The sequence below is a fragment of the Aythya fuligula genome, chromosome 24 (genome assembly GCF_009819795.1).
Source record: "Aythya fuligula isolate bAytFul2 chromosome 24, bAytFul2.pri, whole genome shotgun sequence".
NCBI classification, from domain to species: Eukaryota; Metazoa; Chordata; class Aves; order Anseriformes; family Anatidae; genus Aythya; species Aythya fuligula.
Window position 1 is genome coordinate 556,750 of NC_045582.1, and position 23,107 is coordinate 579,856.

General features: G+C 75.5%; 3 protein-coding genes across 5 annotated transcripts; 2 read left to right on the forward strand and 1 right to left on the reverse strand.

Moving 5' to 3' along the window:
* Nucleotides 1–642: 642 nt before the first annotated feature.
* SP2 (Sp2 transcription factor) lies at nt 643–7,544 on the reverse strand. Its single transcript, XM_032202665.1, has 7 exons — nt 7,493–7,544; nt 5,283–5,354; nt 3,813–4,772; nt 3,047–3,341; nt 1,450–1,624; nt 1,162–1,355; nt 643–831 (listed from the first exon to the last, which is right to left on the reverse strand). The coding sequence occupies exons 2-7, from the start codon at nt 5,343–5,345 to the stop codon at nt 731–733; spliced, it is 1,788 nt and encodes a 595-aa protein (XP_032058556.1). The 5' UTR covers nt 5,346–5,354; nt 7,493–7,544; the 3' UTR covers nt 643–730.
* Nucleotides 7,545–15,824: 8,280 nt separating this feature from the next.
* On the forward strand, nt 15,825–16,900 carry SP6 (Sp6 transcription factor). The gene is given in 3 exon segments (XM_032202669.1): nt 15,825–16,405; nt 16,407–16,499; nt 16,501–16,900. Coding segments are annotated over 3 exon segments (1,074 nt in total).
* Nucleotides 16,901–19,686: 2,786 nt separating this feature from the next.
* On the forward strand, nt 19,687–22,201 carry SCRN2 (secernin 2). Of its 3 annotated transcripts, XM_032202668.1 has the most exons (9): nt 19,687–19,711; nt 19,993–20,164; nt 20,248–20,429; nt 20,503–20,702; nt 20,831–21,046; nt 21,199–21,364; nt 21,461–21,638; nt 21,729–21,898; nt 21,998–22,201. In XM_032202668.1, the coding sequence occupies exons 2-8, from the start codon at nt 19,994–19,996 to the stop codon at nt 21,885–21,887; spliced, it is 1,272 nt and encodes a 423-aa protein (XP_032058559.1). In that variant the 5' UTR covers nt 19,687–19,711; nt 19,993; the 3' UTR covers nt 21,888–21,898; nt 21,998–22,201. The 3 variants fall into 3 exon arrangements, with proteins under 3 accessions (XP_032058559.1, XP_032058557.1, XP_032058558.1); XM_032202666.1 differs by having other exon boundaries at nt 21,729–22,201; XM_032202667.1 differs by lacking the exon at nt 19,687–19,711 and having other exon boundaries at nt 19,932–20,164; nt 21,729–22,201.
* The last annotated feature ends 906 nt before the right edge of the window (nt 22,202–23,107 follow it).

Here is a 23,107-nt window from a genome sequence, read left to right on the forward strand (position 1 = left end):
CCCGCAGGGTGGGGCGGGGGCTCCGCGGGCACAGCCGGCGTGGAGCAGCTCCGTGGGGCCGCACAGCCCCAGCTGGGGCTGGTGCAGCTGGAAATGGGCCAAAAACCGGGGATTTGGGGACAAAACCGGGCTCGGGGCGGAAATAACGGGCCGGGGGGGGAAGAGGGGGGGGCAGGGTCTGGGCTGAGGGAAACGGTGCTGGGGGAGGGGGAGGAGAAACGGGGGGAAAAATAAAGGAAAAATAAAACCGGGGGGAGGGGGGGGGCTGGAGGGAGCCCCCAGGGCCCCCCGGGCCCCCCCGGTACCGGGGCCCCCCCCACGCGCACGGCGGCCGCAGCAGGGCCCGGAGGGCGCCGACCTGAGACAAAGGGGGCGGGGCCGGGCCGTATTTATACAATTTATAACTTTAAATATAAAGTAGGAATGTGCTGCGGGGGCGCTCCCCGCCGGGACCGCAGCCCCCCCCCCCCCCTCCTGCGGGCCTGCCCCCGCCGGGCTCGGGGCTCGGCCCCGGGAGTCCCGTGAGGGGGCGGCCCCCGGAGCCCCTCGCCCCGGGCAGGCTCCGCGCGGGGCCCGGCGCTGGCCGAGGGCGTCCCCGGGGGCTGTGCGGGGGGGACGCGGCCGGGGGCCGGGGGCCTGGAGTGCTGCGGGGGCGGCGGGGGCCCGGGACGGTGCCCGGTGTCCCCGCGTGGCGGCCCCGTGAGGGCTGTGCACGGGGCGGGTCCCGGCCCTACAAGTTCTTGGTGACCAGGTGGGTTTTGTAGTGCTTCGTCAGGTGGTCGCTGCGCATGAAGCGCTTCTGGCACTGCGCGCACTCGAAGCGTTTGTCACCTGCGGGGACGGAGAGCAGCGGCCGTCAGCACCGGGCGGCCCCGGGGACACCCCCACACACCCCCCCCCGGCCCCAGGCAGGACCCCCCGGGAGGCGGTGAGGTGCCCGCAGGTCCCCTGGGCAGCCCCCCCGCCACCACCACCACAGAGCCCTGAGCGGGCCGACAGCCCCCGGCTCCCCAGTGCCTCCCAGCAGCTCCACCACACCCCACCAGTGGCTGCTGGAGGCCCCAGCTCACCCCTGGGCCCTGCGCCTGGGACCCCTGCGAGGCCGGGGGCTGCCGGGGGCTGCCCTGGGAGGGGGGGGAGCCGCGCGGCGGGGCCGCAGACCTGTGTGGGTGCGCGCGTGCCGCTGCAGCTCGTCGCTGCGTGTGAAGCGCTTCCCGCAGAACACCCAGTTGCAGACGAAGGGCCGCTCCCCGGTGTGCAGGCGCACGTGGGCGCGCAGCAGCGAGGTCTTGCGGAAGGTCCGGCCGCACTCGGGGATGTGGCAGATGTGCTTCTTCTTCCCCTGGTCCCCCGGCCTGGCGGGCAGAGCGGGAGGGCGGGCGTGAGGCGCGAGGCGGCGGCGGTGGCGGCGGAGAGACCCCCGGGGGCCGCCCCGCGCCCCCCCCTCACCTCTTGTCGCCGTCCTTGCAGTTGGGGCAGGTGCAGGCCATGCGGCGCCGCTTCTCCCCCGGCTGCGCCTCCCCCGCCAGCGCCTGCTCCATCTGCAGCTGGATCTGCGTGGGGCTCAGCCCGCTGATGGTCAGGTTGTTGCCGGAGACGTTCTGCACCGTCAGCTGCTGCTGCCCTGCGGGGGGAAACGGGGAGTCAGAGCCCAGCCCCCGCGGGGACGGGACGGGACGGGACGGGACGGACCCCAGGAGGGCTCCCCGGGCCCCGGCGCCCCAGCCCCGCATGCGGCCCTGCCCCGGCCCCGCCTCGTGCTGGCCCCGCGCCGGGCCGGTAAGTCCCTTTTTTTCTGAATATACTGTGCGGTTTTTCAAAGTTTTTGGTTTGACCCATTCGGGGTGGGGAAACGGCCAAAGAGGAAACGAAAAAGAAACTTTGAAAAAACGTGCAATATATTGACCAAAAAAACGGGACTTACCCCGGACCCTACGGGCCGCTCCACGCCCGGGCGCTCACGGAGGCGGCAGGGCCTGGGCCTCGCACGGCACCCGGCGGCCGCGGGGGGGCTGCAAAGAAGAAGAGGGGGTCAGCGACAGCGAGCGCGGGGGGGCAGGCGGGGAGAGGCTGGGGGGCGGCAGCCGAGCAAGGAGGGGGTGTGCGGGGGGGGGCAGGCAGAGCAGAGGCGCCTCCAGGGCCCGGAGGCTCGTGGCGGAGCAGCCGTTGGCCCCCCCAAAGCCACCCCAGGGACTGTGGTGCGCTGAGCCCCGCAGGGCTGTGCTGACCCCGCTGGGCTGAGCAAGAGCCGGTGGCTCCCAACTGCCAAAGGGACTGGAGCCGGGGGGGCACCAGCAGCTCCCTGCATGGCAGCGCAGATCAAGGCACTGCCCGGCCACAGCCGCCAGCTCGGGGCTGGGGACGTTCAGCCAGGGCAGGACGGGGGGGGCTGCGGGGATGTGGGGCTTGGGGCAGGCGCTGGGGAGCGGGGTGTGCCGGGTGTGCCGGGTGTGCCGGGGGCTCGAGGGCCCGGGGCTGCTGCGGGCTGCGGGAGGGAGCAGCCCCGGGGAGCCGAGGAGCCGGGTTTGCTCCCAGGGAGCAGCGACGCCTCGCGGCAGGGCCTGCCTGCGACAGGGCTGTTTGGGGGGGGGCTGCAGGCCCTGAGGAGCCCCCACTGTGCTGTGCCCGCTGCCTGGCTGGGTCCCTGCCCCCCCCCGAGGCACACAGCTCGGCCCCGGGGCCAGGCTCAGCCTCCCCTGTGCACGGCTCAGCAGCTCGTGGGGCTCCCAGGTGCCGCTCAGACCCATCCCGCAGCCCCGTGGGACTGACACCACCAGTGGGGGCTGCAGCAGCTGCCCCCCCCCAGCCCCGCAAAGCTGGAATGTCCCCCCATGAAACACCCGGGGCCTCCTGCAGCACGGGGAGCAAGCAGCTGAGGACACCCGGTGCCCAGCAGCACCCAGCCTGGGGCACGAGGCACCCGCTGACGGATCCACCGCGTCCCCGCTGCCCGGCGCGCTGCCGGGGGTCTCCGTGCCCCCACCCGGGGGCTGCCCGCGCCCCCTGCCCCCTCCCACCCCCCCGCCCGGCGCAGCACGCGGCCCACCTCCGCTGTTGGTGATGGTGACGGGCACGCCCTGCACTTGCACGCCGTTGATGTTGATGGTCTGCATGGCCTGCGCTGCAGCCGCCAGCTGCGCCGCGCTCAGGCTGATGACGCCGCCGGCGGGGGCGATCTTGGGCAGCGGCCGCTCCTTGCGCCCCACGGGCTTCTTGCCGCCCCCCCCCGGGCTGCGGGACACGGGGCTGCCGCACGAGGTGCCGGACGGGGCCACCGGCACGGCTGGGGCTTCCTGCAGCAGCACCGTCTGCAGCTCCCCCGACGGCGTTTTGAAGTAGACCTGGTGGGAGGAGGGGAGGAGTGAGGCCCCCCCTGAGCACGAGGAGCTGCCCGAAGCTGCCTCAGCCCCTGAAGCCCGCAGGCCTCCTGCCCACACGGTCTGGCCTCGCACGGCAGCAGGGGGCTGCTCTGGCCCCGCAGCCTTTCCCATGGCAGCAGCGCCGTCCTGCAGCCCCCTCCTGCCCCTCCCTGAGCTTCTGCACGGGCTGGGGACTGGCCCGAGCCAGCGCCACAGCAGAGCCCTCGAGGACACGGCGCTCCTGCAGGTGCCGTGAGATGAGGCAGAGGGGATGAGGCTTCACAGAGACCCCACGGGGAGCAGCTGCGCCCCCAGCCCCTCTCAGACACCAGACAATCCACGTGAGCCGTGCCCGAGCCCGACACTGAGCCAGGGCTGCCCGGCGGCTCCCAGAACCCCTCAGATCCTTAAAAGCTGGGTGAGGGCAGAGGGACACGGCAGGGGACGGCGTACCTGCGTGGGAGCAGGGTCCGTGGTCTGGATCTGGAAGTTCTGGGAGGATTTCTGGGGCACGGTGGGCAGCGTGGCGGAGGCGGCCTGCACCACGCGCAGCGCCTGCTGCGGGATCTGCACCACCTGCGGCTCCTGCTTGGGCTGCACCACCTGCACCTGCTGCACCACGGCCGGCTGGCCCGAGCCCGGGCTCTGCACGATCAGCAGGTTGTTCCCCGCCTGGATGATGTTCTCGGCCGTCGTCTCGATCAGCACCGTCTCCACCTGCTCGGCCACGGCCACGGCGGCGGCGGGCTGGCCGGGGGACGCGGCTTTCTTGCGGGTTTTCCTGCCGGCCTTGGAGGGGCTCTCGGCCACCACCTGCGCCTGCGCCCCCGGCTCGGCCGCGCCCACCAGGCTGCCCACGGGCAGGGCGAGCGCCACGTTGCCGCCGCCGGGCAGCTTGACCACGCCGCCGGCCCCCTGCCCCGGCGACGCCGCCCCCTTCTGCGCCGGGGCCGGTTTGATGGGCACGGGCTTGTGGGAGGCGGAGGACGGGGCGAGGATGGCCTGGTTGGTGCCCGGGATGATCTGGATCTGGTTGGCGAGGTTGGGAGGCACCTGGATGGCCGGAGCCCCCGGCGGCTGCAGCTGGGGCACCGCCTGGTACTGGATGTTGGCGGCCGCGCGCGGCGGCCCCTTGTTGATGACGGCGGGGTTCTGGATGGCAAAAACCAGCTGCCCCCCGGCGTAGGAGGCGCCGAGCTGGGAGCCCTGCAGCTGGAAGAGGTTCCCCTTCGATGACAGGATCCCCAAGTTGTTCTTCCCAGAGCCCAGAGGGAGCGGAGCAGGTTTGATGGGGACGAGTTTGCGAGGCGTTGGCTGAGGAGGGGCGGGAGGAGTCACGGCGGCTTCCACGGCGGGGGGGCCGATTTTGCTACATGTGGCTGCCAGGAGGGCCAGGGGGGACGGCTGCGAGTCCTGGGGGGGAGACGGGCACGGTGGAGACGGGCCGGAGCCGAAGGGGCCCCAGAGCACTGAGCGAGGGGAAGGGTCCGCGCCCCTGGAGCTAACCCAGCCCGCGCCCACGGAACACCTCGTTAAGCGAGCGGCTTAATTACCCACACCACGTGAGCCCTGCGCTCACCCCAGCCGTGTGGCTTTTAGCCACCGGGACGGCGGCTGCCTTGTAATCGTGTGTCTGCGCTCGCAGCCCCGTGGAGCCGCACACGCCCTGCACGTCTGGGGCTGCCCACACCTCCCCTGCACGCCCCTGCAGCGCCTCGAGCCGCTGCCATGCCCCCACCTCCTCCCGGCGGCCGCAGCTAACGCGACCCCGGGGGTCCTCAGGGCCACACACAGCAGGGGCAGGAGGCACAGCCCCCACCACGCAGCCCCGAGGGGGCTGGGAACGTGCCCAGAGCGCGGCTCCCCGGCCCGTCCTGCCAGCAGCCTCCTCCAGTGGGCAGGGGGGGCAGCCCCGGGGCTCACCTGTGCGGAGGAGGCGGCGGGCTGCAGGTACTCGCTGGGGCTGACGGCGGCTGTGGCAGCCATGCTGTCGGTCTGCGGGAGGAAGCAGAGAGGGGAGTGAGCCCCACAGCGACCCCGCGGCTCCTCGCAGCGCCCAGCCCAGGCCCCCGCGCCCGAGGGGCTCCCCTGGCAGCGCCCAACCCCCCCAGGCCTGCCTCCAAACGGGGCCAGAGAAACCTCACCGGGTCACCGCCTCCCCCCTGTGCCTGCCTTCGGCCTTCACTGGCCACCGAAGGCAAATGGTGGCCGCAGCGAGTGGCCAACCACGGGGCAACGGGCACCGGGCTGAGGCCCTGGTGTGTTTGCTCCCGTCCCCGCAAGGCCCTGGGCTCTCGGGGAGCACCACAGCCCCCCAGACCCTCCCCTGGGGGCAGCCTCCCGGCACCCAGCCCACGCCGTGCCCCTGCCACTCGGTTTTTCCGCTCAGGGAACCTCAGAGGACTGCGTTTTGGTGCAGGCTGCTGTTTTTCCAGGCTGGAAAAGCCTCGTTTCACTTATTTCGGCACGCTGCTGGTGCTGAATGTTGGCGAGTCGTTGTGTAACCAGCGCTTGCTGCCAGCGGGGCCTGGGGAGGCCGAGAGTGGCAGGGGCCAGGGGCACAGGGCTGGGGGCACGGGGCCGGCAGCGCCTCGCTCGGAGCCGTGTGCTGGGGCCGTGGGCTCAGGGAGCTGTGAAACCCCAGCGGGGAACCCGGGGCCTCGAAGGCCTCGTGCCCTGCACCAGGGGACGCTCCCCTTCCCCGCAGCCTGCCTGAGCTCCAGGGCTGCGCCCTCCCAGAGCAGAATTAGGGCACGGCCGAGGATTAGCAGCCCTGACTACAAAGCAGAGCGGGGCTGAGCTGGCCGCAGACATCAGAGGGACGGCAGCAGCCTCGCAAACAAACCCGGGCCGGGCCGGGCAAAGCCCCGTGCGAGTTCCTGCCTCCTACACCTCGTGTCCATGCAGTGGGGACAGCGCCCGTCCCCTCCTGTCCCATCCTGGGGCCGTAACGTGGTGCTCATGGCCTGGTGGTGCCAGGAGGGCACCGGAGCTGGCGGCTTCCCTGTCCCCGAGCCCCCCCGGGGTCCTCTCACTGAACTCAGCCCAGAACCGCCGCTGGCTGCGGGCACACACAGCTCCGCGGGGCTCACACCGAGCGGCCCGGGCCCAGCTCGACCCCGTGGCTGCCGCCGCCCGGCACCGGGACGTCCCCCGAGGCAGCCCAGGAGCAGAGACTCCTGAACCTCCCCTTCGTCCAAGCCTCCTCCATCCTTCCCCCGCCTGTCCCGGGAGCCGTTCTGTGCCTCAGCCTCCCCCCTGCCCGCACCCCCGGTACCGGCCGCCTGCCCGCACCCCGAGGGGCTCCGGGGGCCTGCCGGGAGCTCGGGGCACACGGAGGGAGCCTCACTCAGGGGTTTGATCACCGGGGCGGTGCCGTTACCGGCGATACCCCACGGGACACACGGGGGGGGGGATTCCCCGTGCAGCCCGGGGGCACAGGGAGGTGGCTGCGGGCGGCCCCACGGCTCCCGGGGGTCGGGGGCAGCTGTGCGCGCTCCCTGACTCCCAGCCCTATCGCGACAGCCTCGTATCGCGACAGCCCCGTTACCCTGAATGAGCCACCCCGGCAGCCCCGCCCCGGCGGAGGGCGCAGAGCGGGCACGGCCCCGGCCCTGCCCCCGCCTCCACCGGGACCGCCCCGGGACCAGCAGGGATGGGGGGGGCAGCCCCGGCCCGGTGCTCACCCGCTGCCGGAGCCGGCAGCCGCAGGGACCGTTACCGGCGGGCACCGGGCGGGTTCGGAGCCCCGGGGGGGGCAGGTCCCGGGGGGGAGGTCCCGGGAGCCGCCTCGGCCCGGGCCTGCCCCGGTTCGGCGCCCGCCGCCTGCCCGGGACCGGGACCGGGGGGATGGGGGGAGGGGGGCGGCGCCGACCCCCCCGGCCCCGCCCCGGCCCCGCTCCCGTTCCCGCCGCGCTCCCCGGGGGGGCGGGACCAGCCCCGGGCCCGCCCCCGCCCCCGCCCCGCCGGGCCCCGGAAGCGCCGCCCGCCCGCCCGGCGCGGGGAGGGCGGGGCGGGGCGGGCCGCGGGGGCCTCACGCCCCTTCCGGGCCCGGCCCCGCCGCCGCCACCGCCCCCCCCGCCCCCCCTCCCCTCGCCCCGGTGCCCCCCCCCCCTCCGCGGTCCCGCTCAGACCGGCCGGGGCGGCGGCGGCGGCGGCTGCGACCCCCTCACGGCGCCATCTTCCTCCTGCGGGGCCGCCCGGGCACCGCCCTGCAAGCCCCGCCCCCTCGGCGGCCTCCGGCCCAATCCCCGCCCGGCTCGGCCGAGCTGCGGCCAACGGGCGGCGAGGGGCTCGATCGGCGGCCAATCCGCCGCGCCCGGCCGTTTGACGGGCGGCTCCGCCGAGCAATGGGGAGCGGTGATGGAGGGACGGCTCCGCCAATGGGCGCGGATCGGCGTTGTGACGGACGGAAGAGGAGACCCAATGGGAGGGCGGAGCTTTGATTGACAGCTCGGCCGCTCAATGAGAGCGAGTGCAGCGCGTCCCAGTCCGCGCACTGACTGCCAAGCTTCCGAGGCGGGGAGGCGGGCTTCCTCGGGGGCGGGAGCCGCACGGCAGCACCCTCTCTGATTGGTCGAAGCGCGGCGTGACCGACAGGAGGGAGAACCAATGGAAGGAGCGGGGCGTGTCCGCGCCCCCTGGGATTGGCTGCGTGCCCGGGGCGGGGGGCGGCGGCGTCACGTGATGTGCGGGGCCGGCGGCGGTGGCGGCGGCCGGGGCCTGGCGGGGCCGCGGGGCGCCCCCCCCCCCCGACCCTCCCGACCCCCCCCCCCGAGCCCCCGGTGTCCCCGTGGCTCCCGCCCCGCCCCCGCCGCGGGCCCGGCCGCTCCCGGTGCCGCTGGAGCCGGGGAGTTGCCGGGCGCTGCGCGGTGTCTGCGGCCCCGCGGCCTGCCCCGTGCGGCCAGCGCCGCCCCCGGGCTGCCGCCAGGCACCGGCGCCGCCGCCTCCCCCGGCTCCTCCCGGCCCCCCCGACCCTGTGCAGGGGTCCCGGGCCCGGTCCCGGGGCCGCCCCCCCCGCGCCGTGCCGGGGCCAGGAGCCTGGGGCCGGGGGGGCACCGGGGCTGGCGGGAGGCCACAGGGCAGCCGCCCCCGCCGCCTGTCCCCGCCGCCCGCGGTGCTCGCGGTGCCGCTGCCCGGGCAGGCCCGGTCCTGCCGCTCCCTGCCTCAGTTTCCCCGGGCGTGCAGCGACGCCGGCTCTGGGCCGCGAGCCCGGTGTGGACGCGAGCGCAGGCACGGCTCGGCCTGCCCGGGACGGGGCCGGCCCCGCTGCGGGCGCTGAGCCCCCCCCGGTGCCCCCCGGAGCCGGGAGCGGGGCCTGGGGAGGTGCCGGTGCCGGGGATGTGGGGAGCGGGGCAGCGCTGCTGCTGCAGCCACCGCGCGGCTCTGGGTGTTTCCTGTCCCCTCCCGGCCCTGAGTTTTGTTGCCAAATACCCAATTTTCGTGGGTTTTCGCTTGGCAGGGAAATGGGGTTCCCTGGTTCCCCCCCAGCTCCAGGGGTTCCCTGGAAATGGGGTTTGGCAAACGGGGGGGGCGCCAAGGGAACCGCCAGCCCCGGCACGGCCTCGTCCCACGTCCCTGTCCCCAACGCTTGTGCCTTGCTCTGTTGCGTGTGGGTTCGTGGGACAAGGGGCTGGGCAGCGGGGTGGGGTGGGGACACGGGGACATGGGGACACAGGGATACGGGGACCCAGGGACACGGGGACCCAGATCCATGCGGCAGGGCCCCAGCCAGGTTGCGCCAGGAGCCCCGCAGGGCCTGGAGCCGCGACGTGGGCCCGTCCCCACAAGTCCCCGTCCCCACGGGTCCCGTCCTTGCCCTCCCCTCCCTGGCCGTCCCCGAGCCCGGGGCTGCTGGCGGCTGCTCAGAGCCCACACGCAATTAAAGCAATTAGGGCACCTCCGCAGCCCGGCAGCCCATCTCTGCCGAGATCATTAACTGTTCTTAATGATTTCTTCGAAGAATTAGCAGGCGGTTTGCAGAGCCCCTGCCGGGGGTGGCGGGGCCGGCGTGGGGACGGGGACGGGGACGGTGCCGTCACCGCTGCCCGGGGGCCCTGACGTCAGCCCCGCGCTGCCTCCGCGCCTTTGATCCCCGGCGGGAGCCCAACCTGCTCCTGCGCCAACCTGGGGGGCTCCGGGCACCGGGAGGAGGCGGCGAAGGCACGGCCGGGTGGCGCCTGGCCTGGCCTGGCCTCGTGTCCCTGTCCCCGGCACGGCCGCGTGTCCCCAACCCCAGTACAGCAAACGCGTCCCCATCACAGCCACACGGCCCCATGCCTGGCACGGCCAAATGTCCCCGTCCCCATCACAGCCAAATGTCCCCAACCCCATCACGGCCACACGGCCCCGTCCCCAGCTCATCCGCATGCCCCGAAGCCGGTGCGCGGTGCCGGGAGCTCCCCCCGCCGTGCCAGGGCTTTCCCCGCACGGTGCCCGGCGGCCGGGTCGGGGCAGGCGGGTGGCGGTAGGCAGGGAGCTGGCAGGGGGGTAATTAAAAGCCGCGGCTGAATCACGCCGGGCTGTCAGCTCCCTCGGCGGGGCAGGGGAGGCCGTCGCGCTGCAGCGCTCGAGTCCCGACAGTTCCTGCTCGGGTGAGAAACGCCGCCCCGGGGCGCGCCGCGACCGGGCACGGCCTCGGGCAGGGGAGGGAGTCGCGATAATCGCGCTGATAGCTCCGCCGGCCGGCAGCGCGGCCTCCCGCCGGCCCCGGGCATCCTCGGGGCGGGGGCCGGGGTTGCGGGGGACCGGGGGGCAGGAGCGGGTCCCCCCGCGCCCCTCGGGGGGCTCCGGCAGCGGGGGTCGCGCCGGGCCGTGCCCTCGGTGCCGTGTCCTCGGCGCTGTGCCCGGCACGGGGACGGGGACGGCTTCGGGTCCCCGTGCTGCGGGTGCCGGGGGGTCCCACGGGGTTCGGGCACCCGTCCCCCGGCCGGGCCCTCGCTGGGCTCTGCGCCCCCGGTTTGCCCACCCGTGGGTGCGGGGAGCCATGGGGCTGCGGCACCCGCTCCCAGACCCGTCTGCCCCCGGCCCCGCGCCGCGGCTGGAGCGGGGCCACCCCCGGCAGGCTCGGGGCCCCCCGGGGCCGTCTGGGCGCGGGGCCGGGGGCAGCCCCTTCCCGAGCTCGGGGCTCGCTGCCAGGGCGCCCGCGGGTGGCGGATCCGGGCGCCTGGGCTCTCCCTGTCTGAGGCCCCGAGGCCCCCCCGGGGGCTCCCCCCGGGCCGCGCTGACCCAGACGGCGCAGCCCCGCGGGCCGAGCCGGGGCAGGACCGGTTGCCATCGCCCCGTGGCACCGGCTGCGGCCCCCCCGGCACCTGCCCGCGGGCACCCGGCCCCCGCCGAGCTCAGCACCCACAGGCGTGGGCAGGCGCAGCCACGGGGGGGGGGGGCACGCACACACACACCTGGCATCGCCGTGCAGGTGCGCACACACACACACACACACACACACCAGCCCCCCCGTGTGAGCCCCGCGCCCCCACAGACGCCGTTCACACCACCCGGCCCTGCCGGTGCCCCCGTGCCGGCCCCAGCCCCCCCGGCAGCGGGGCCGGGCTCTGGGGAACGGCGGGGGCCGAGGGCTGGGTGCGGGGGCTCGGCTGCCTCCCGCCCAGCCGCACAGCGGGGGCCCGGTGCCGTTTTGGGGATGCCGACCCCCGCTGACCCCCTTGGGGCCCCTCTGGGGGTGCCAGATCGGCTCCTGCTGCCCCGGCACACGGAGAGATTTGAGGCATTCGCCTCTCGCCTTGTAATTTATGCAAATGGGCTCTGTAATTAGCTGTAATTTCAAGGCACGGCTCGGGGTTTCAGACGCTCCACGGCGAGGAGATGCCCCCCCGCCCCCCTCCTCATGGGCACCATTCCCCCCATGGGTGGTCCCAGCAGGGGCCCCAGCGCTGCTCCAGGTGGCCCCAGGAGCCCCCAGCCCCACGCAGCCAGGCCCCTGCCCCCAAGCCCCTGCCCCCAAGCCCCCCGCCCGCCCCAGCACCCCCGGTCCCCACAGCCCCACGGCCCCGTGTCACTGGGGGCGAGTGGGGGCTGCACCAGCGGCCACCCCCCTGGGGGCGGTAGGAGAGGAGCCAGAGCAGCTGCCCCCCCCTGCCAGGACCCATCTGCCCCCTGCTCCCCCAGTCTCACAGCACTGGGGAGACTGGGACGGGCCCCTGGTGGGATGTGCCACATCCCCGCCACGTGTGCAGAACGCGGGGAAAGGCGCAATTCGTGCACGGGGCGTGGGGACGGGGACATTTAACACACGGTCCGTGGGGACAGGATCACCCTCAGCTCCGCGGGGTCCCCGCTCCTCACAGCGCCTCGCAGGGGTCCCCGCTCCCGGCCCCACAGAGCTGCCGGGTCCCCACGGGGCGGCCAGGGGGGGCAGGGGGGGCTCTGCGCCACCGCTCCCGGATCCAAAGATGCCAGGCACCCAGGGGCTGGAACATCCCGGGGGCACGGTGCCCGCTGTCCCCCGGGGTTCCCCGGGGTGCAGGGGGAGCCCCGCATGGCAGGGACCCCCCAGCCCTCCTGCCCGCTCAAGGCACCGGGGACACCCCAGGCTGCGGTGGGACGTGGGGCTGGGGTCCGGCTGTGCCCCCCCGTGTGCCTCACGGAGTGTGTGGGTGCCGGCTGCGCCTGGTTGTGTCCTCGGGGACCCCGCTGCCCCCCGGCCGCCCCCCCCCCCCAGCAGGGTCCCCGAGCCCCAGCACGGCAGAGCCGGGGGCCGTGCTCCACCCCACCCGCAGCCGCGTTTCGGTGGCGGCGGAGCCGTCCTAGCCCTGTGCGCTCGCCGGGACCCACGCGATGATGAAAACCAGGAGAGTTTCCCCCAGGGCGAAGGAGTTCCCTCGCCCGCCGCCCGGCCGGGTGCTTGGCAAGCGCCGAGGAGCTGCGGGCTCCCACGCGCCGGGCTCGGCCGGCCGGGCTCGCGGGGCTGCGGCCGGGGTCCTGGCTCCAGCGGGGCGCCGGCACCGGGGGACGCCCTTCCCCAGGGCCCCGAGGCTGGGGGGGCTCCCCCAGGGCCGCCGCAGCCCCCCGCGGCCAGCCCCGCTCCAGCCGGGGGCTTTGGGCGCAGGAATGGGGCCAAAAGGCCCAAACGGCCCCACGACGGCCGAGGGACCGAAAGGTTCTGCGTGGGGCCTGGCAGCTGCTGGGGCTCCTGGCAGCCCCCCCTGGGCTCCCCGGGGGTGGGGGGTCGGAAATGGGGCCAGGAGGGTCGGACCCCCGCAGCTGAGCGGGGTCGGGCTCGGCCCGGACCTCCCGGGCCCTTTGGGCTGTCCCGAGCCATTTGGGTAAGGGGGGGCTCGGCTCTCAGCTCCCCCCTCGGTGCCACCACACGTCCGCCCCCAGCCCGGGGGTCCCCCGAGCCCTGCACTTGTCCCCGTCCCCTCGACCCCACGGCAGGGGGACAATGGGGCCAGGCGGGGCTGAACCCCCCGGGAAAGGGGCACCGAGCTCTTCCCAGAACGGGGGCATGGAGCCCCCCCGGGACAGAGGCATTGAGCCCCCAGGACAGGGGCACTGAGCCCCCAGGACAGAGGCATTGAGACCCCCCGGGCCGGGGGTGGGAGCGGGGCGGGGGCTCGGCGCCACCCCCGGGGGGCTGCGGGGCCCGGCCGGGGCTCGGCCGCTGCCGTCGGGGCGCGGGGGGGGCCGCGGGCGCGCAGGGAGGCGGCGGCGGCTTTCTTCTTTAATTAGCGCCGGTCGCGGTGTCTGCTGCGAACTTCCCGTCCCCTCCCTCCGCTTTCAAGCGCCGGATCCCGGCCGGGGCCGGGGCCGCCGCCACCGCCGGGCTCTGCCTCCAAGGGTTAAAAGCGCCTGGGCCGGGCTGGGCCGGGCCGGGCCGGGCGGGGAGGGGCAGGGCGGGAGGCGGCGCGGGGGGGAAGAGCCGGGAGCGCGGCCGGGACCCGGCCATTCCTGCTCGCCCGGCCCGGTGGGTGCCCGCTCCTGGGGAGCCGCGCGGGTCCCTCGGGGTCCCTCGGCAGCCAGCGCCGCCCGCCCCGCCGATGAGGACGGAGCCGCCGGGAGCCCGCCGCCGCCGCTAGACCCGTAGGTACCCGCGGCGCCGCCGCCCCGACGGCCGGCACGGGGGCGGGCCCCGCTGCCCGGTGCCGCGGACGGGACCGCGCCGCTCCCGGCTCCCGGCTCCCGGCTCCCGGCGCGGCCCGACCCGAGCGAGCCCCCGCGGCCGCCCCCGGTCCCCGCGGGTCCCCGCGAGCCGCGCGTGGAGCGAGCCGCGGCCCCTCCGCACCGCCCCGGTCCGGGGAGCCCCCGCCCGCGGCACCCTCCGAGTCCCCCCCGCGCTCCCGGTGCCGGTGCCCGGCCGGGCCGAGCCGAGGGCAGCGCCACCCGCCCGACCCCGCCGCGGGGCGAGGCACCGGCTGGGCTGGGAGCCTGCCGAGCCGCCTCTGCCCAGCCCGGCCGTGACTCACGGCGCGCATCAGCCGCCGCTGCCTCAGTTTCCCCGCGGTGCGGTGGGCAGCGCGTCGCCGAGCCCCGCCAGGGAGGGAGGGGGCAGCGCCGGGCCCCGGGCTTCTCCCGGCACCCCGGTGGAAAAACGCCCCGGGAGCCCCGCGGGGCAGGGGCAGGGCGGCGGGGACAGCGCCGGGGCCAAGGGGGCCGGGGCCGGGGGGGTCGCTCCGGGGGGCACCGGGGAGGGGCCGCGCTGGGTGGGAGCTGCCCGGGCCCCCCCGCGCGTCCCCTCTGCCCCCGGCTCCTTCCTTCAGCCTGGGGGGTCGGGGGGCTGGGGTCGTGCCTGGCGGTCCCCTCCGCCCCCCCTGCGTGTGTCCCCGGGATGGGACACGGCCACGGGGAGTTGTGGCTCTGCTGCAGCACCCACGGGGAGCAGAGGGGCTGGCGGGGGGCTCAGGACCCCGCTGGGGGCTGGCTCAGGATGGGGCGATGTGGTGGCCTCGCACCCGCTGGCTGCTAACCCTCGCCCCCCCGCCTGGCATCCCCAGGAGCCCTCCAGTGTCAGGGGCAATCGGTGCCGACCCCCCCAGGGCAGGGGTGCGCAGAGCCGAGCCCACCCAGGGGAGCAGCACCCCCTTGCCCGGGGGCTCCTCCTGCCGCGCCCCCCAGCCCTGCAGCGCTCAGCTCGGTGCCTCTGTAGCACAGGTGGAGAGGGGTCCTGCTGGGGGGGATTTTGGCACCCCCAGCCCCTGCCTTCTCCGTGGGGTCCCCCTGTGCCTGCCCACGCACTGCCCACCAAGGGAAAGCGGTCACCCCACGGGGCTGGGTGCTGCCGGGGGGCTTCAGCGCTGGGCCCTGCTCCTGCCCCCTGCTCGTAGTGCTGAGGGTGGGGGGCTCTGGGGGCCTGGCCCCAACCCCAAAGCGCCGGCACCCCCCTGCACTTCCCTGGGGGTCCGTCCCCATCCCACACAGGCCGGGGGGCGGCGTGGCCTCGCACCCGGGCTTCTGCCACGGGGAGAAAGGGGGGAGGAGGGCAGGGGGTCTCGGCCACCCCCCCTCCCGCGGCGCCGGTGGGAAGTCGGGGGGCGGGAGCTGGTGGCGGCAGGTGGATTTCAACACCGGGGTGGGGCCCGGCCCCCGTGGGGTTTGCACAGCTCCCGGTGAGTCACGGCCGCGCTGCGGGGAGCAGCAGGTGCCTGGGGCCGGGGCTGCGTGGCCGCAGGCGAAGGCAGCCCTGAGCCCGGCTTCAAAGCGCTGCCGCTGGCTCGGCCCCGGGGCTCCGCTCCCCTGTCCCACTGCCAGCTGGCCCGGGGGGGGGCTGCGGCCCCACAACAGCTCGGGGGCTCCCGGGGGCTGTGTCCCAGTGCTGTGGGGCAAGACCCCAGGGCTGGGCCGGGAGTGGGGCGGGGGCTTGGGGCTGCTGCTTGCTGCTCTACAGCCCCCGGGGGACCCCAGCTGCGGTCGATGCCCCGGCCGTGTTAGGGGGGTTAGGGCAGGGAGGGTCGAGGCAGAGCCCTGCGGCTCCCCCGGGTACAGGAATTCGGCCCCAGCTCCTCTGGGCCACAGACGTGACCCGCTGGGTCCGCACCGGGGGCTGGCGCTGGGTCTGCAGGGCCGGTGCCCCCTGCCTGGGGGCTGAGGGGGGGGTGCCCCTGCCTGGCCTCTGTCCCGCTGGGCTGTGTGGTGGGGAAATGTCCTCAGTGGGGGGGTGCTGGGTGACGGGCACTGGGGACACTGCCCTGGGCTGGACACTGCCCCGGCAGGGCTGGCACCCGCAGCACGGCGCTGAGCCCACACGGGCACTGCCGCCTGCCTCAGTTTCCCCGAGCACTGCAGGGCTCTGCCCGGGGCCAGGAGCCGGGGCCGGGGCTGCCGCCGGTGACAGCCCCCCCGGTGCCAGGGCGGGCGGCCGCGGGGAGACCCCGGGGCGGGCAAGGGGGGGGGGGGGCCGGAGGGGCGAGGGCGCCCGCAGCCCTCTCTTCTCACGGCTCCTCTCTCCCCCGCCGCCCCTCCTTGGCCCTGCAGGTCTGTCTGCGCCACCGCCCGCGCCGCCGTTCGGCAATGCTCACAGCTGTCTGCGGCTCTCTTGGGAACCAGTCCTCCGACGCGCCCCGCGCCTCCCCGACCCACCTGGACCTGCAGCCGCTGCAGCCCTTCCAGCCCCACGGCAGCGCCGCGGCGGGCGCCGACTTCGCCTCCCCGCTGCCGCCCCCGGAGCTGCCGCTGGCGGGCCCCGACGCCGCCTTCGCCGCCCCCGGCGCCTACGAGCCCCATGGCCCCCCGCGGCTAGAGCTGCCCCCCGACGGCCCCGCCGCCCCCGGCTCCTACGCCAAGCTGCTGCAGGCGGCCCCGGACATGGCGCACCCCTACGAGCCCTGGTTTCGGCCCCCCCACCCCGGCCCCCCCGGCGAGGAGGGGGGCGTCAACTGGTGGGACCTCCACGCCGGGGCCAGCTGGATGGAGCTGCCCCACGGGCAGGGGGGGCTGCAGGTGCCCGCGCCCCCCGGGCTGCAGCCGCCGCTGGGGGGGTACGGCGGGGGCGAGCCCCAGCTCTGCGCCCCCCCCGCCCACCTCCTGCCCCCCGCCCAGCACCTCCTGGGGCCGGAGGGGGCCAAGGCGCTGGAGGGGCCCCCCGAGGCGGAGGGGGGGCGGCCGGGCCAAGGGGGGCCGGCGGGCGGTGCCGCGGGGCGGGGGGCAGGCGGCGTGCCGCTGCCCCAACTGCCAGGAGGCCGAGAGGGGGGGGGCCCTGCCCCGACGGCGCCAAGCGCAAGCACCTGCACAACTGCCACATCCCGGGCTGCGGCAAGGCGTACGCCAAGACCTCGCACCTCAAGGCCCACCTGCGCTGGCACAGCGGCGACCGGCCCTTCGTCTGCAACTGGCTCTTCTGCGGCAAGCGCTTCACCCGCTCCGACGAGCTGCAGCGGCACCTCCAGACCCACACGGGCACCAAGAAGTTCACCTGCCCCGTCTGCGGCCGCGTCTTCATGCGCAGCGACCACCTGGGCAAGCACATGAAGACGCACGACGGCGCCAAGGACGGCGGCGAGCCCGAGGCCAAGGGCGCCGGGGAGCCGCCGGCCGCCAAGGGAGGCAAGCGGGAGCCCGAGGGGGGCAACGCCGCCCCCACAAACTGAGCCGCCGGGCCGGGGGCCGCTGCCGGCGGGGGGGGGGGGACGACCCCGGTGCCCCCTCGGGGCTGGTCTCCGAGGGGCGCGGGGATGCGGCGGGGAGGGGGGGGCCGGGCTGGCACCGTGCGCTCGACGTGCCGCCGGAGGGAAGGGGAGCCGGGCGGCGGCCCCCCCGTGCCCCGCAGAGCCGGGGGGGGCGGCAGGTCCCCGTGCCCCGCCGCCCACCCCGCAGCCCCCCCCCCGCTGCGGCCGTGCCCGGGTGTGGAGCGGCGCAGCCGGCGCTGCCCGCGGCAGTTTCACTTGTCCCGCGCCCGCTCCCCCCGTCCTCCCCCGGCTTCCCAAATCTTTTTTCGGGAGGCCGCTGGCAGGCGGCGGGGCTGTTTGGGAGGAACATCAAGGGGAGCCGAGGAGCCGGCGCTGCCTGGGCTTGTCCGGCCCGAGCGGGGAGGAAGGAGAAAGCGAGAGGAGCCCCAGAGCCCTCGCTCCGGGAGCGTGGCCGCGGCCCCGCAGCCCCCGGGCGACGCCGCTCCCCGGCCCCCTCCCCGCCAGCCCCCGAGATGCTGGGGGAATCGCCGCCCCCCCGGCTTTTGGTGCCGTTTGCTCTGGGGACAGCTCGGTGCTGGGGGTGGGGGGCTCCTTACCCCCGGGGGGGGGGGGGATCCCGTAGCCTGCCCGTGGGACCCCCACTTGGGGCTCGGGTGCTACGGCCCCCACCCCCCTTTTTTTTTTTTTTTTTTTTTGGCCCAAATTGAGGCCAAAAAAAAAAAAAAAAAAAAAAAAAAGAGAAACCCTGCTTGAATGTGAGTTGTGGCAGGGGGGTGCTGCGCTGGGGGCGGCATCCCCGGCCGGGGGCCGCGGCGGGCGCGTCTCTCGCTGGGCACGCGGTTGCCCAAGCGCACGCCTGCAGCTTTCCCACACCCACCGCGGCCCCGGGCGGGAAGCGCGGGGCGGCCGCGGCCCCGGGAGAGCCGGGACGGCCGCATTCCTCCGCCCGCCGGTCCCCCCCCCCCATCCCCGCCCCCCCCCCCCCCTCCCTCCCGCGGCCGTCCCTCCCCGGGGACCCCGCAGCTGCGGGCACCCCCCGCCCGCCCCCTGCATGCTGCCTGTCCCCGGGGACCCTGCACCTGCGGGGCCCCCGGCTGCCCCCCCCCCCCCCCCCCCGCCCCGTGCATGCTGCCCGTCCCCTGGGGCCCTGTAACCGTCCCTCCCCGGGACCCCCTAGTCCGGGGGCATCCACCTGTCCCCCTGTGCATGCTGCCTGTCCCCCCGGGGACCCCGTCTGTCCCTGCCCAGGTCCCCGTATCTCCTGGGAATGTCTTGGGGTGTCCCCCCCAGGGACCCCACGGCTCCCCTCCTCTGGGGCTGTCCCCCTTCCCCCAGGGACCCCCCGTCCGTCCTTCATCCCCCGGCTGGCGGTCCACGAAGTGCTCGGGTTTTCGACCTTTTGGGTTTTATCCCCCCGGTTTTGGCAGAACCCCTTGGGCAAAGGAGACGGGACCTGGGAGCTGGGGGGGGGGCTGGGGGCAGGGTGGGCTGCTGGGGGCACCGGGACCACCGGCTGTGCCCCGCAGCCGGCACCAGTTCACACCAGTTGGGAATCCGGGGAGGGGGGAGATGGGGGGGGGCCCCGATCCTGGGGCTCCGGGGGGGGCCGTGTCCGGGGCTGCCCGGGCTCGGAGCGCCCCGGGGTCCGGGGGGGAAGGGGTGGAGGTGAAGTCGAGCGGGGTCCGTGCCCAGAGGGCGCCCCGCAGCCTTCGGTTTCGATTGTTTTATTATTATTATTAATTATTAATTATTATTATTAATATTATTATTTTATTAAGGTGAAGCCAGGCTTTGCCACCCGGGCAGGGTGGCCGCCTCCGGGTGAAGCTGTAGCCGCGGCCCTTTGTGATGGGGGGGGGGGGGGACACGGGACCGGCGCAGGGTCCCGACCCCGTCCCCGTCCCCACCCCGGTCCCGTCCCGCCCCGCGCCCCCCGGAGGACCCCTCCCGAGGTGAAGTCTCGCTGGGGCCCGGGGCCGCCGCAGTCCCCCCGCCGCCGTTCCCAGCACGGAGCCGCCCCCCCCCCTCCCGGTACCCGGTACGGTGCCTGTCGAGGGGGTTGGGTTTGGGGGCGCGGAGCCCCGGGCGGTACCGGGGAGGGCCCGGGGCGGTACCGGGTGATCCCGGGGGGGTGGGTGGGGGGGGGGCCAGGTGCTCTCGGCCCCCGCCCCTGCCCGCCGCGATGGGGCAACGGAGGCTGCGGAACCGGGCGGGGAGGCCGGAGGCCGGCCCCCGCCCGCCCGAACCAGTCCGGCCGGCTGCGGCGTGGGGCTCCGGCCCCGCGCTGCCCCCGCGCCGCGTCCCCCCCCCGGCACCGCCCCGGGCCGGGGAGGAACCGGCAGCGCCGGCCCCGGGCTCCCCCGCCCAGCCCCGCCCGGGGGCCGGGGGCGCTGCGGCCGGGGGCGGGCGGGGGGCGGCGGCCGCGCGGGAGGAGGCTGCGGGGCGGGGGCTCGTTTTGTACCGGAATAAACCGCGAGTTTTCCACGGCCCGGCGCTCCGGCTCCTCTGTGCGGGGATGGGGGAGGATGGGGGGGGACCGGGAGGGTCCGGGAGGGTCCCCGGAAGGGTCCCCGGGAGGGTCCCCGGGGGTCGCGTCCTGCACCCCGCGGCCGCCCTCGGACCCGGCGGGGGCACCGGGGGCACCGGGCCGGTAACGCCGTCCTGCGGCCTCCGGCCACGGGGCGCCGCCGTCGGCCGCACCGGACGGGGCGGGCGGGGACCGGGGGGGGCGGGACCGGGCGGCAACAGCGGCGGCGGCGGCAGCGGCGGCAGGTCCGCGGGGTGGGGGCGTCCCGGTAACGGGGCTCGGGCGGGGCGGGCGGGAGCCGTGATCCGTGCACCTGGGGGGTCCCGGTAACCGGGGCTGTGCGTGCGGGGGGTCCCGGTGCCTGGGGTCGTCGAGGGCGGCCCCGGTCGGTGCGGACCCGCAGGGCCCCGGGGCAGGAGGCGCCGGTGCCCCTCTGACCGAGCCAGCCCCGGGGTGGGGGTCCTGGGGCCACGTCCAGGACAGGGACGAGGCGGTGACGCCCCCGTCGGTGCCCCCCCGGGTTCAGGATGGCGGGGCAGGGTCCCGCGCCCTCGTCCTGCGACTGCTTCGTGGCGCTGCCCCCGCACACCGCGGCCCCCGCCGTCATCTTCGGCAAGAACGCCGACCGGCCGCGCCACGAGGTGCAGGAGATCGTCTACGTCCCCGCCGCCACGCACCGCCCCGGGGACAGAGTCCAGGTGAGAGCACGGAGGGCACCGGGGCCCCGGGGGCGGCGGGAGGAGCGCCGGGGCTCAGCCGCCGCCACCCCCGTGCCGCGCAGTGCACCTACCTCGAGATCGAGCAGGCCCACAGGACCCACGCCGTGGTGCTGAGCCGCCCCGCCTGGCTGTGGGGCGCCGAGATGGGCGCCAACGAGCACGGCGTCTGCGTGGGCAACGAGGGCGTCTGGACCCGCGAGCCCGTGGGCGAGGACGAGGCGCTGCTGGGCATGGACCTGGTGAGGTGAGCGCCGGCCCCCGCCGCCCCCCGCGACCCCCCGGGGCGCGAGGCCGACCGGGTGCCCGCGGCGCTGCAGGCTGGGGCTGGAGCGGGGCAGCTCTGCCCGGGAGGCCCTGGAGGTGATCACGGCCCTGCTGGAGCGGCACGGCCAGGGCGGGAGCTGCAAGGAGGAGCCGGTGCCCTTCGTCTACCACAACACCTTCCTGCTGGCTGACCGCACCGAGGCCTGGGTGCTGGAGACGGCCGGCCGCTACTGGGCGGCCCAGAGGATCCGAGGTGAGCGGGCACTGGTTATACTGGGCGGCGGTCCTGCCGTCGCCTCGCTTACCCCAGCTTCGGGCTGTTTTTTGGGAGCCCTGTCCCCTCGGCCCTTCCCTTCACCTGATCCGCCCCGACCTCGGCAGAGGGCAGCCGCAACATCTCCAACCAGCTCAGCGTCGGCACGGACATCACGGCCGAGCACGCGGAGCTGCGGCAGCGAGCCCGGAGCCAGGGTTGGTGGAGCGGGGCCGGGGAGTTCAGCTTCGCTGACGCCTTCTCCCTGGAGCAGCAGCCGCCCCGCATGGAGGCCGCCAAGGCTCGCTACCGCGCCGGCAAGGAGCTGCTGAGGCAGCACACAGGTGGGCATGGGGACAGCACCGGGGGCACGGGGACAGGACCGGGGCTGTGGGGACAGGGACCGGGGCACAGGGCCGGCCGTACCCGTCTTGCCCTGGTGTCTCCCCGCTCGCCCTGGCCGCAGCAGCCGTTGTGGCTCTGCCTCCCCTGCCAGGGCACATCACGGCGGAGACCTTCATGGCCATCCTGCGGGACAAGGCCAGCGGCATCTGCGTGGACTCGGAGGGGTTCCGCACGGCGGGCAGCATGGTGTCCGTGCTGCCCCGGGACCCCGCTGTGCCCTGCGTCCACTTCTTCACGGCCACCCCGGACCCGTCCAGGTGAGGACGGTCGGGGGGGGGGGGCCCTGGGGTGGCCGAGCCGTGCCCTGGGCCGGGTGTCGCGGCGGTGCCACGGCCCCGGCTCCTCTGCGGCAGGTCTGTCTTCAAGCCCTTCGTCTTCGTGGCCGGCCTGAAGCCCGCGCCGCAGGTTTTGTCTCCCAGCTTCAGCGACGACCCCGCCAGGAAGGTGCCGCGCTTCCAGAGCACGGTGGATCGGCGGCACGAGCTGTACCGCCGGCATCAGGCGGCGCTGGAGCTGATGGAGCGGGACCAGGTACCGCAGAGCCCTTCCCGCGGGGACGGGGAGGCGGTCGGGTGCCCTGCGGGTGCCGGGCCTCAGCTCTTCTGCCCCTGACCCCGCCAGGAGCAGGGCCAGAAGCTGCAGCAGACGCTGCGGGACCTGGAGAGGCAGGGCCTGGAGGCGGTGAACGCGCTGCTGGGGGGGGACGTGGCCCCCCGCCCCGAGGAGCTGGCTGAGCTCTTCTTCGACTGCGTGGATGCGGAGATGAAGTTTTACAAATAAACCCGGCGCAGGTGGGTTGGGAGGGCGGGGGAGCTGAGCCTGGGCTCCAGCTCGGCCCCCCCCACGGCATCGCTCCCGGCTGGGGGCTGAGAAAACCTCCCCCCCCCCAGAGCCCTGCCCGGCTCCTCGCCTCCTCCCGCTCTGGAGCAGCCTCCCTGTGGAGCCCCCAGCCCCGTAACGTGCCCCAGTAAAACCAGTGCTGGAAGGGAGGGCCATGGCCTGGAAGGGGGTGACAGGGAGGGGGGGCTGCCCCCCCCCAGCCCCTCCGTGTGCCCCAGCTGCAGCCAGAGCCCTGTAGGAATAAAGAGCCTTTAATCCCCACTGCTGCTGCGCCGGGGCCGGCTCCTTGGGCTGCTGCCTGCTTCTTTGCTCCTTTGCTGCTCGCCTCCCCTCACAGGGCCGCGCTGTGGGGGGGCGGCCTGCCCTGCCCCGGGGGGGGGACGCGGCCGTGTCCCCCGCTTCACGTGGGGCCGGGGCTGAGCCTGCCTTGGGCCTGGGGCCGGGGCTGCGCCCCCCTCCCCGGGGCTGGGGGCTCGGCAGGGCTCGGTGCCCGCTGAGCCCGGCGGGGGGGGCAGCAGCAGCCCCCGCAGCTCCTGCAGGCGGCTCCGGTGTTCCTCCAGGGCCTCCCCCCGCCTCCGCCGGGAGCGCCCGGCCAGCTCCTGGTGAAGGTCTGCAAAGAAATCTGCCCGGGAGGGAGGGGAATCACGAGGGGGGGGCCTGGCACGGCCCCCCGAGCTCCCTGCCCCCTCCTGGTGTCACCCCTGGGGACAGGGTGACCCCGCGCAAGCCGTGTCCTGCTTCTGCCCCAGCACCTTTGTCTGCAGTGAAGGGGGCACCGGGCTCAAAGAACAGCTCCTCGTCATCCTCACTGCTGGGAGAACCTTCCTCCTCCTCCTCCTCTTCCTCACCCGGGGCAGGGTCGGTGCAGCCACGGAGGGGCCGGGTGTCCAGCTGCAGGAGGTGGGGCAGCGCTCCCACCACCAGCTCCCTGCAAGCAGCAGGCGAGCAGCGGCCGTTCCCCCACCACCGTGACCCCGCAGCCCCCTCACTGCGCCCCCCGGCCCGGCCAGAGTCAGGCTGCGACCTCTTGGGTCTGGGGGAGGTGCTGAGTACGTCCGGGGGCTGCTTTCGCTGAGGGGCTGGCGGGGTTGGGGGCTCCTCTCCCGCTTCATCACCACCAGGTTCCCCCGACCCACCTGTACCCGGGCTGCCGGGTGCAC

Excerpts from the sequence above, each read along its gene's own strand:
- SP2 (XM_032202665.1), bottom strand. The coding sequence starts at position 5,345 with ATGGCTGCCACAGCCGCCGTCAGCCCCAGCGAGTACCTGCAGCCCGCC. Across the intron at positions 1,625-3,046 it reads CACCATCACCAACAGCGGAG|GGCAGCAGCAGCTGACGGTG; the intron begins GTGGGCCGCGTG and ends TTCCCCCCGCAG. Across the intron at positions 832-1,161 it reads GCACGCGCGCACCCACACAG|GTGACAAACGCTTCGAGTGC; the intron begins GTCTGCGGCCCC and ends CCGTCCCCGCAG.
- SCRN2 (XM_032202666.1), top strand. The coding sequence starts at position 19,994 with ATGGCGGGGCAGGGTCCCGCGCCCTCGTCCTGCGACTGCTTCGTGGCG. Across the intron at positions 20,165-20,247 it reads GCCCCGGGGACAGAGTCCAG|TGCACCTACCTCGAGATCGA; the intron begins GTGAGAGCACGG and ends CGTGCCGCGCAG. Across the intron at positions 20,430-20,502 it reads CTGGGCATGGACCTGGTGAG|GCTGGGGCTGGAGCGGGGCA; the intron begins GTGAGCGCCGGC and ends GCGGCGCTGCAG.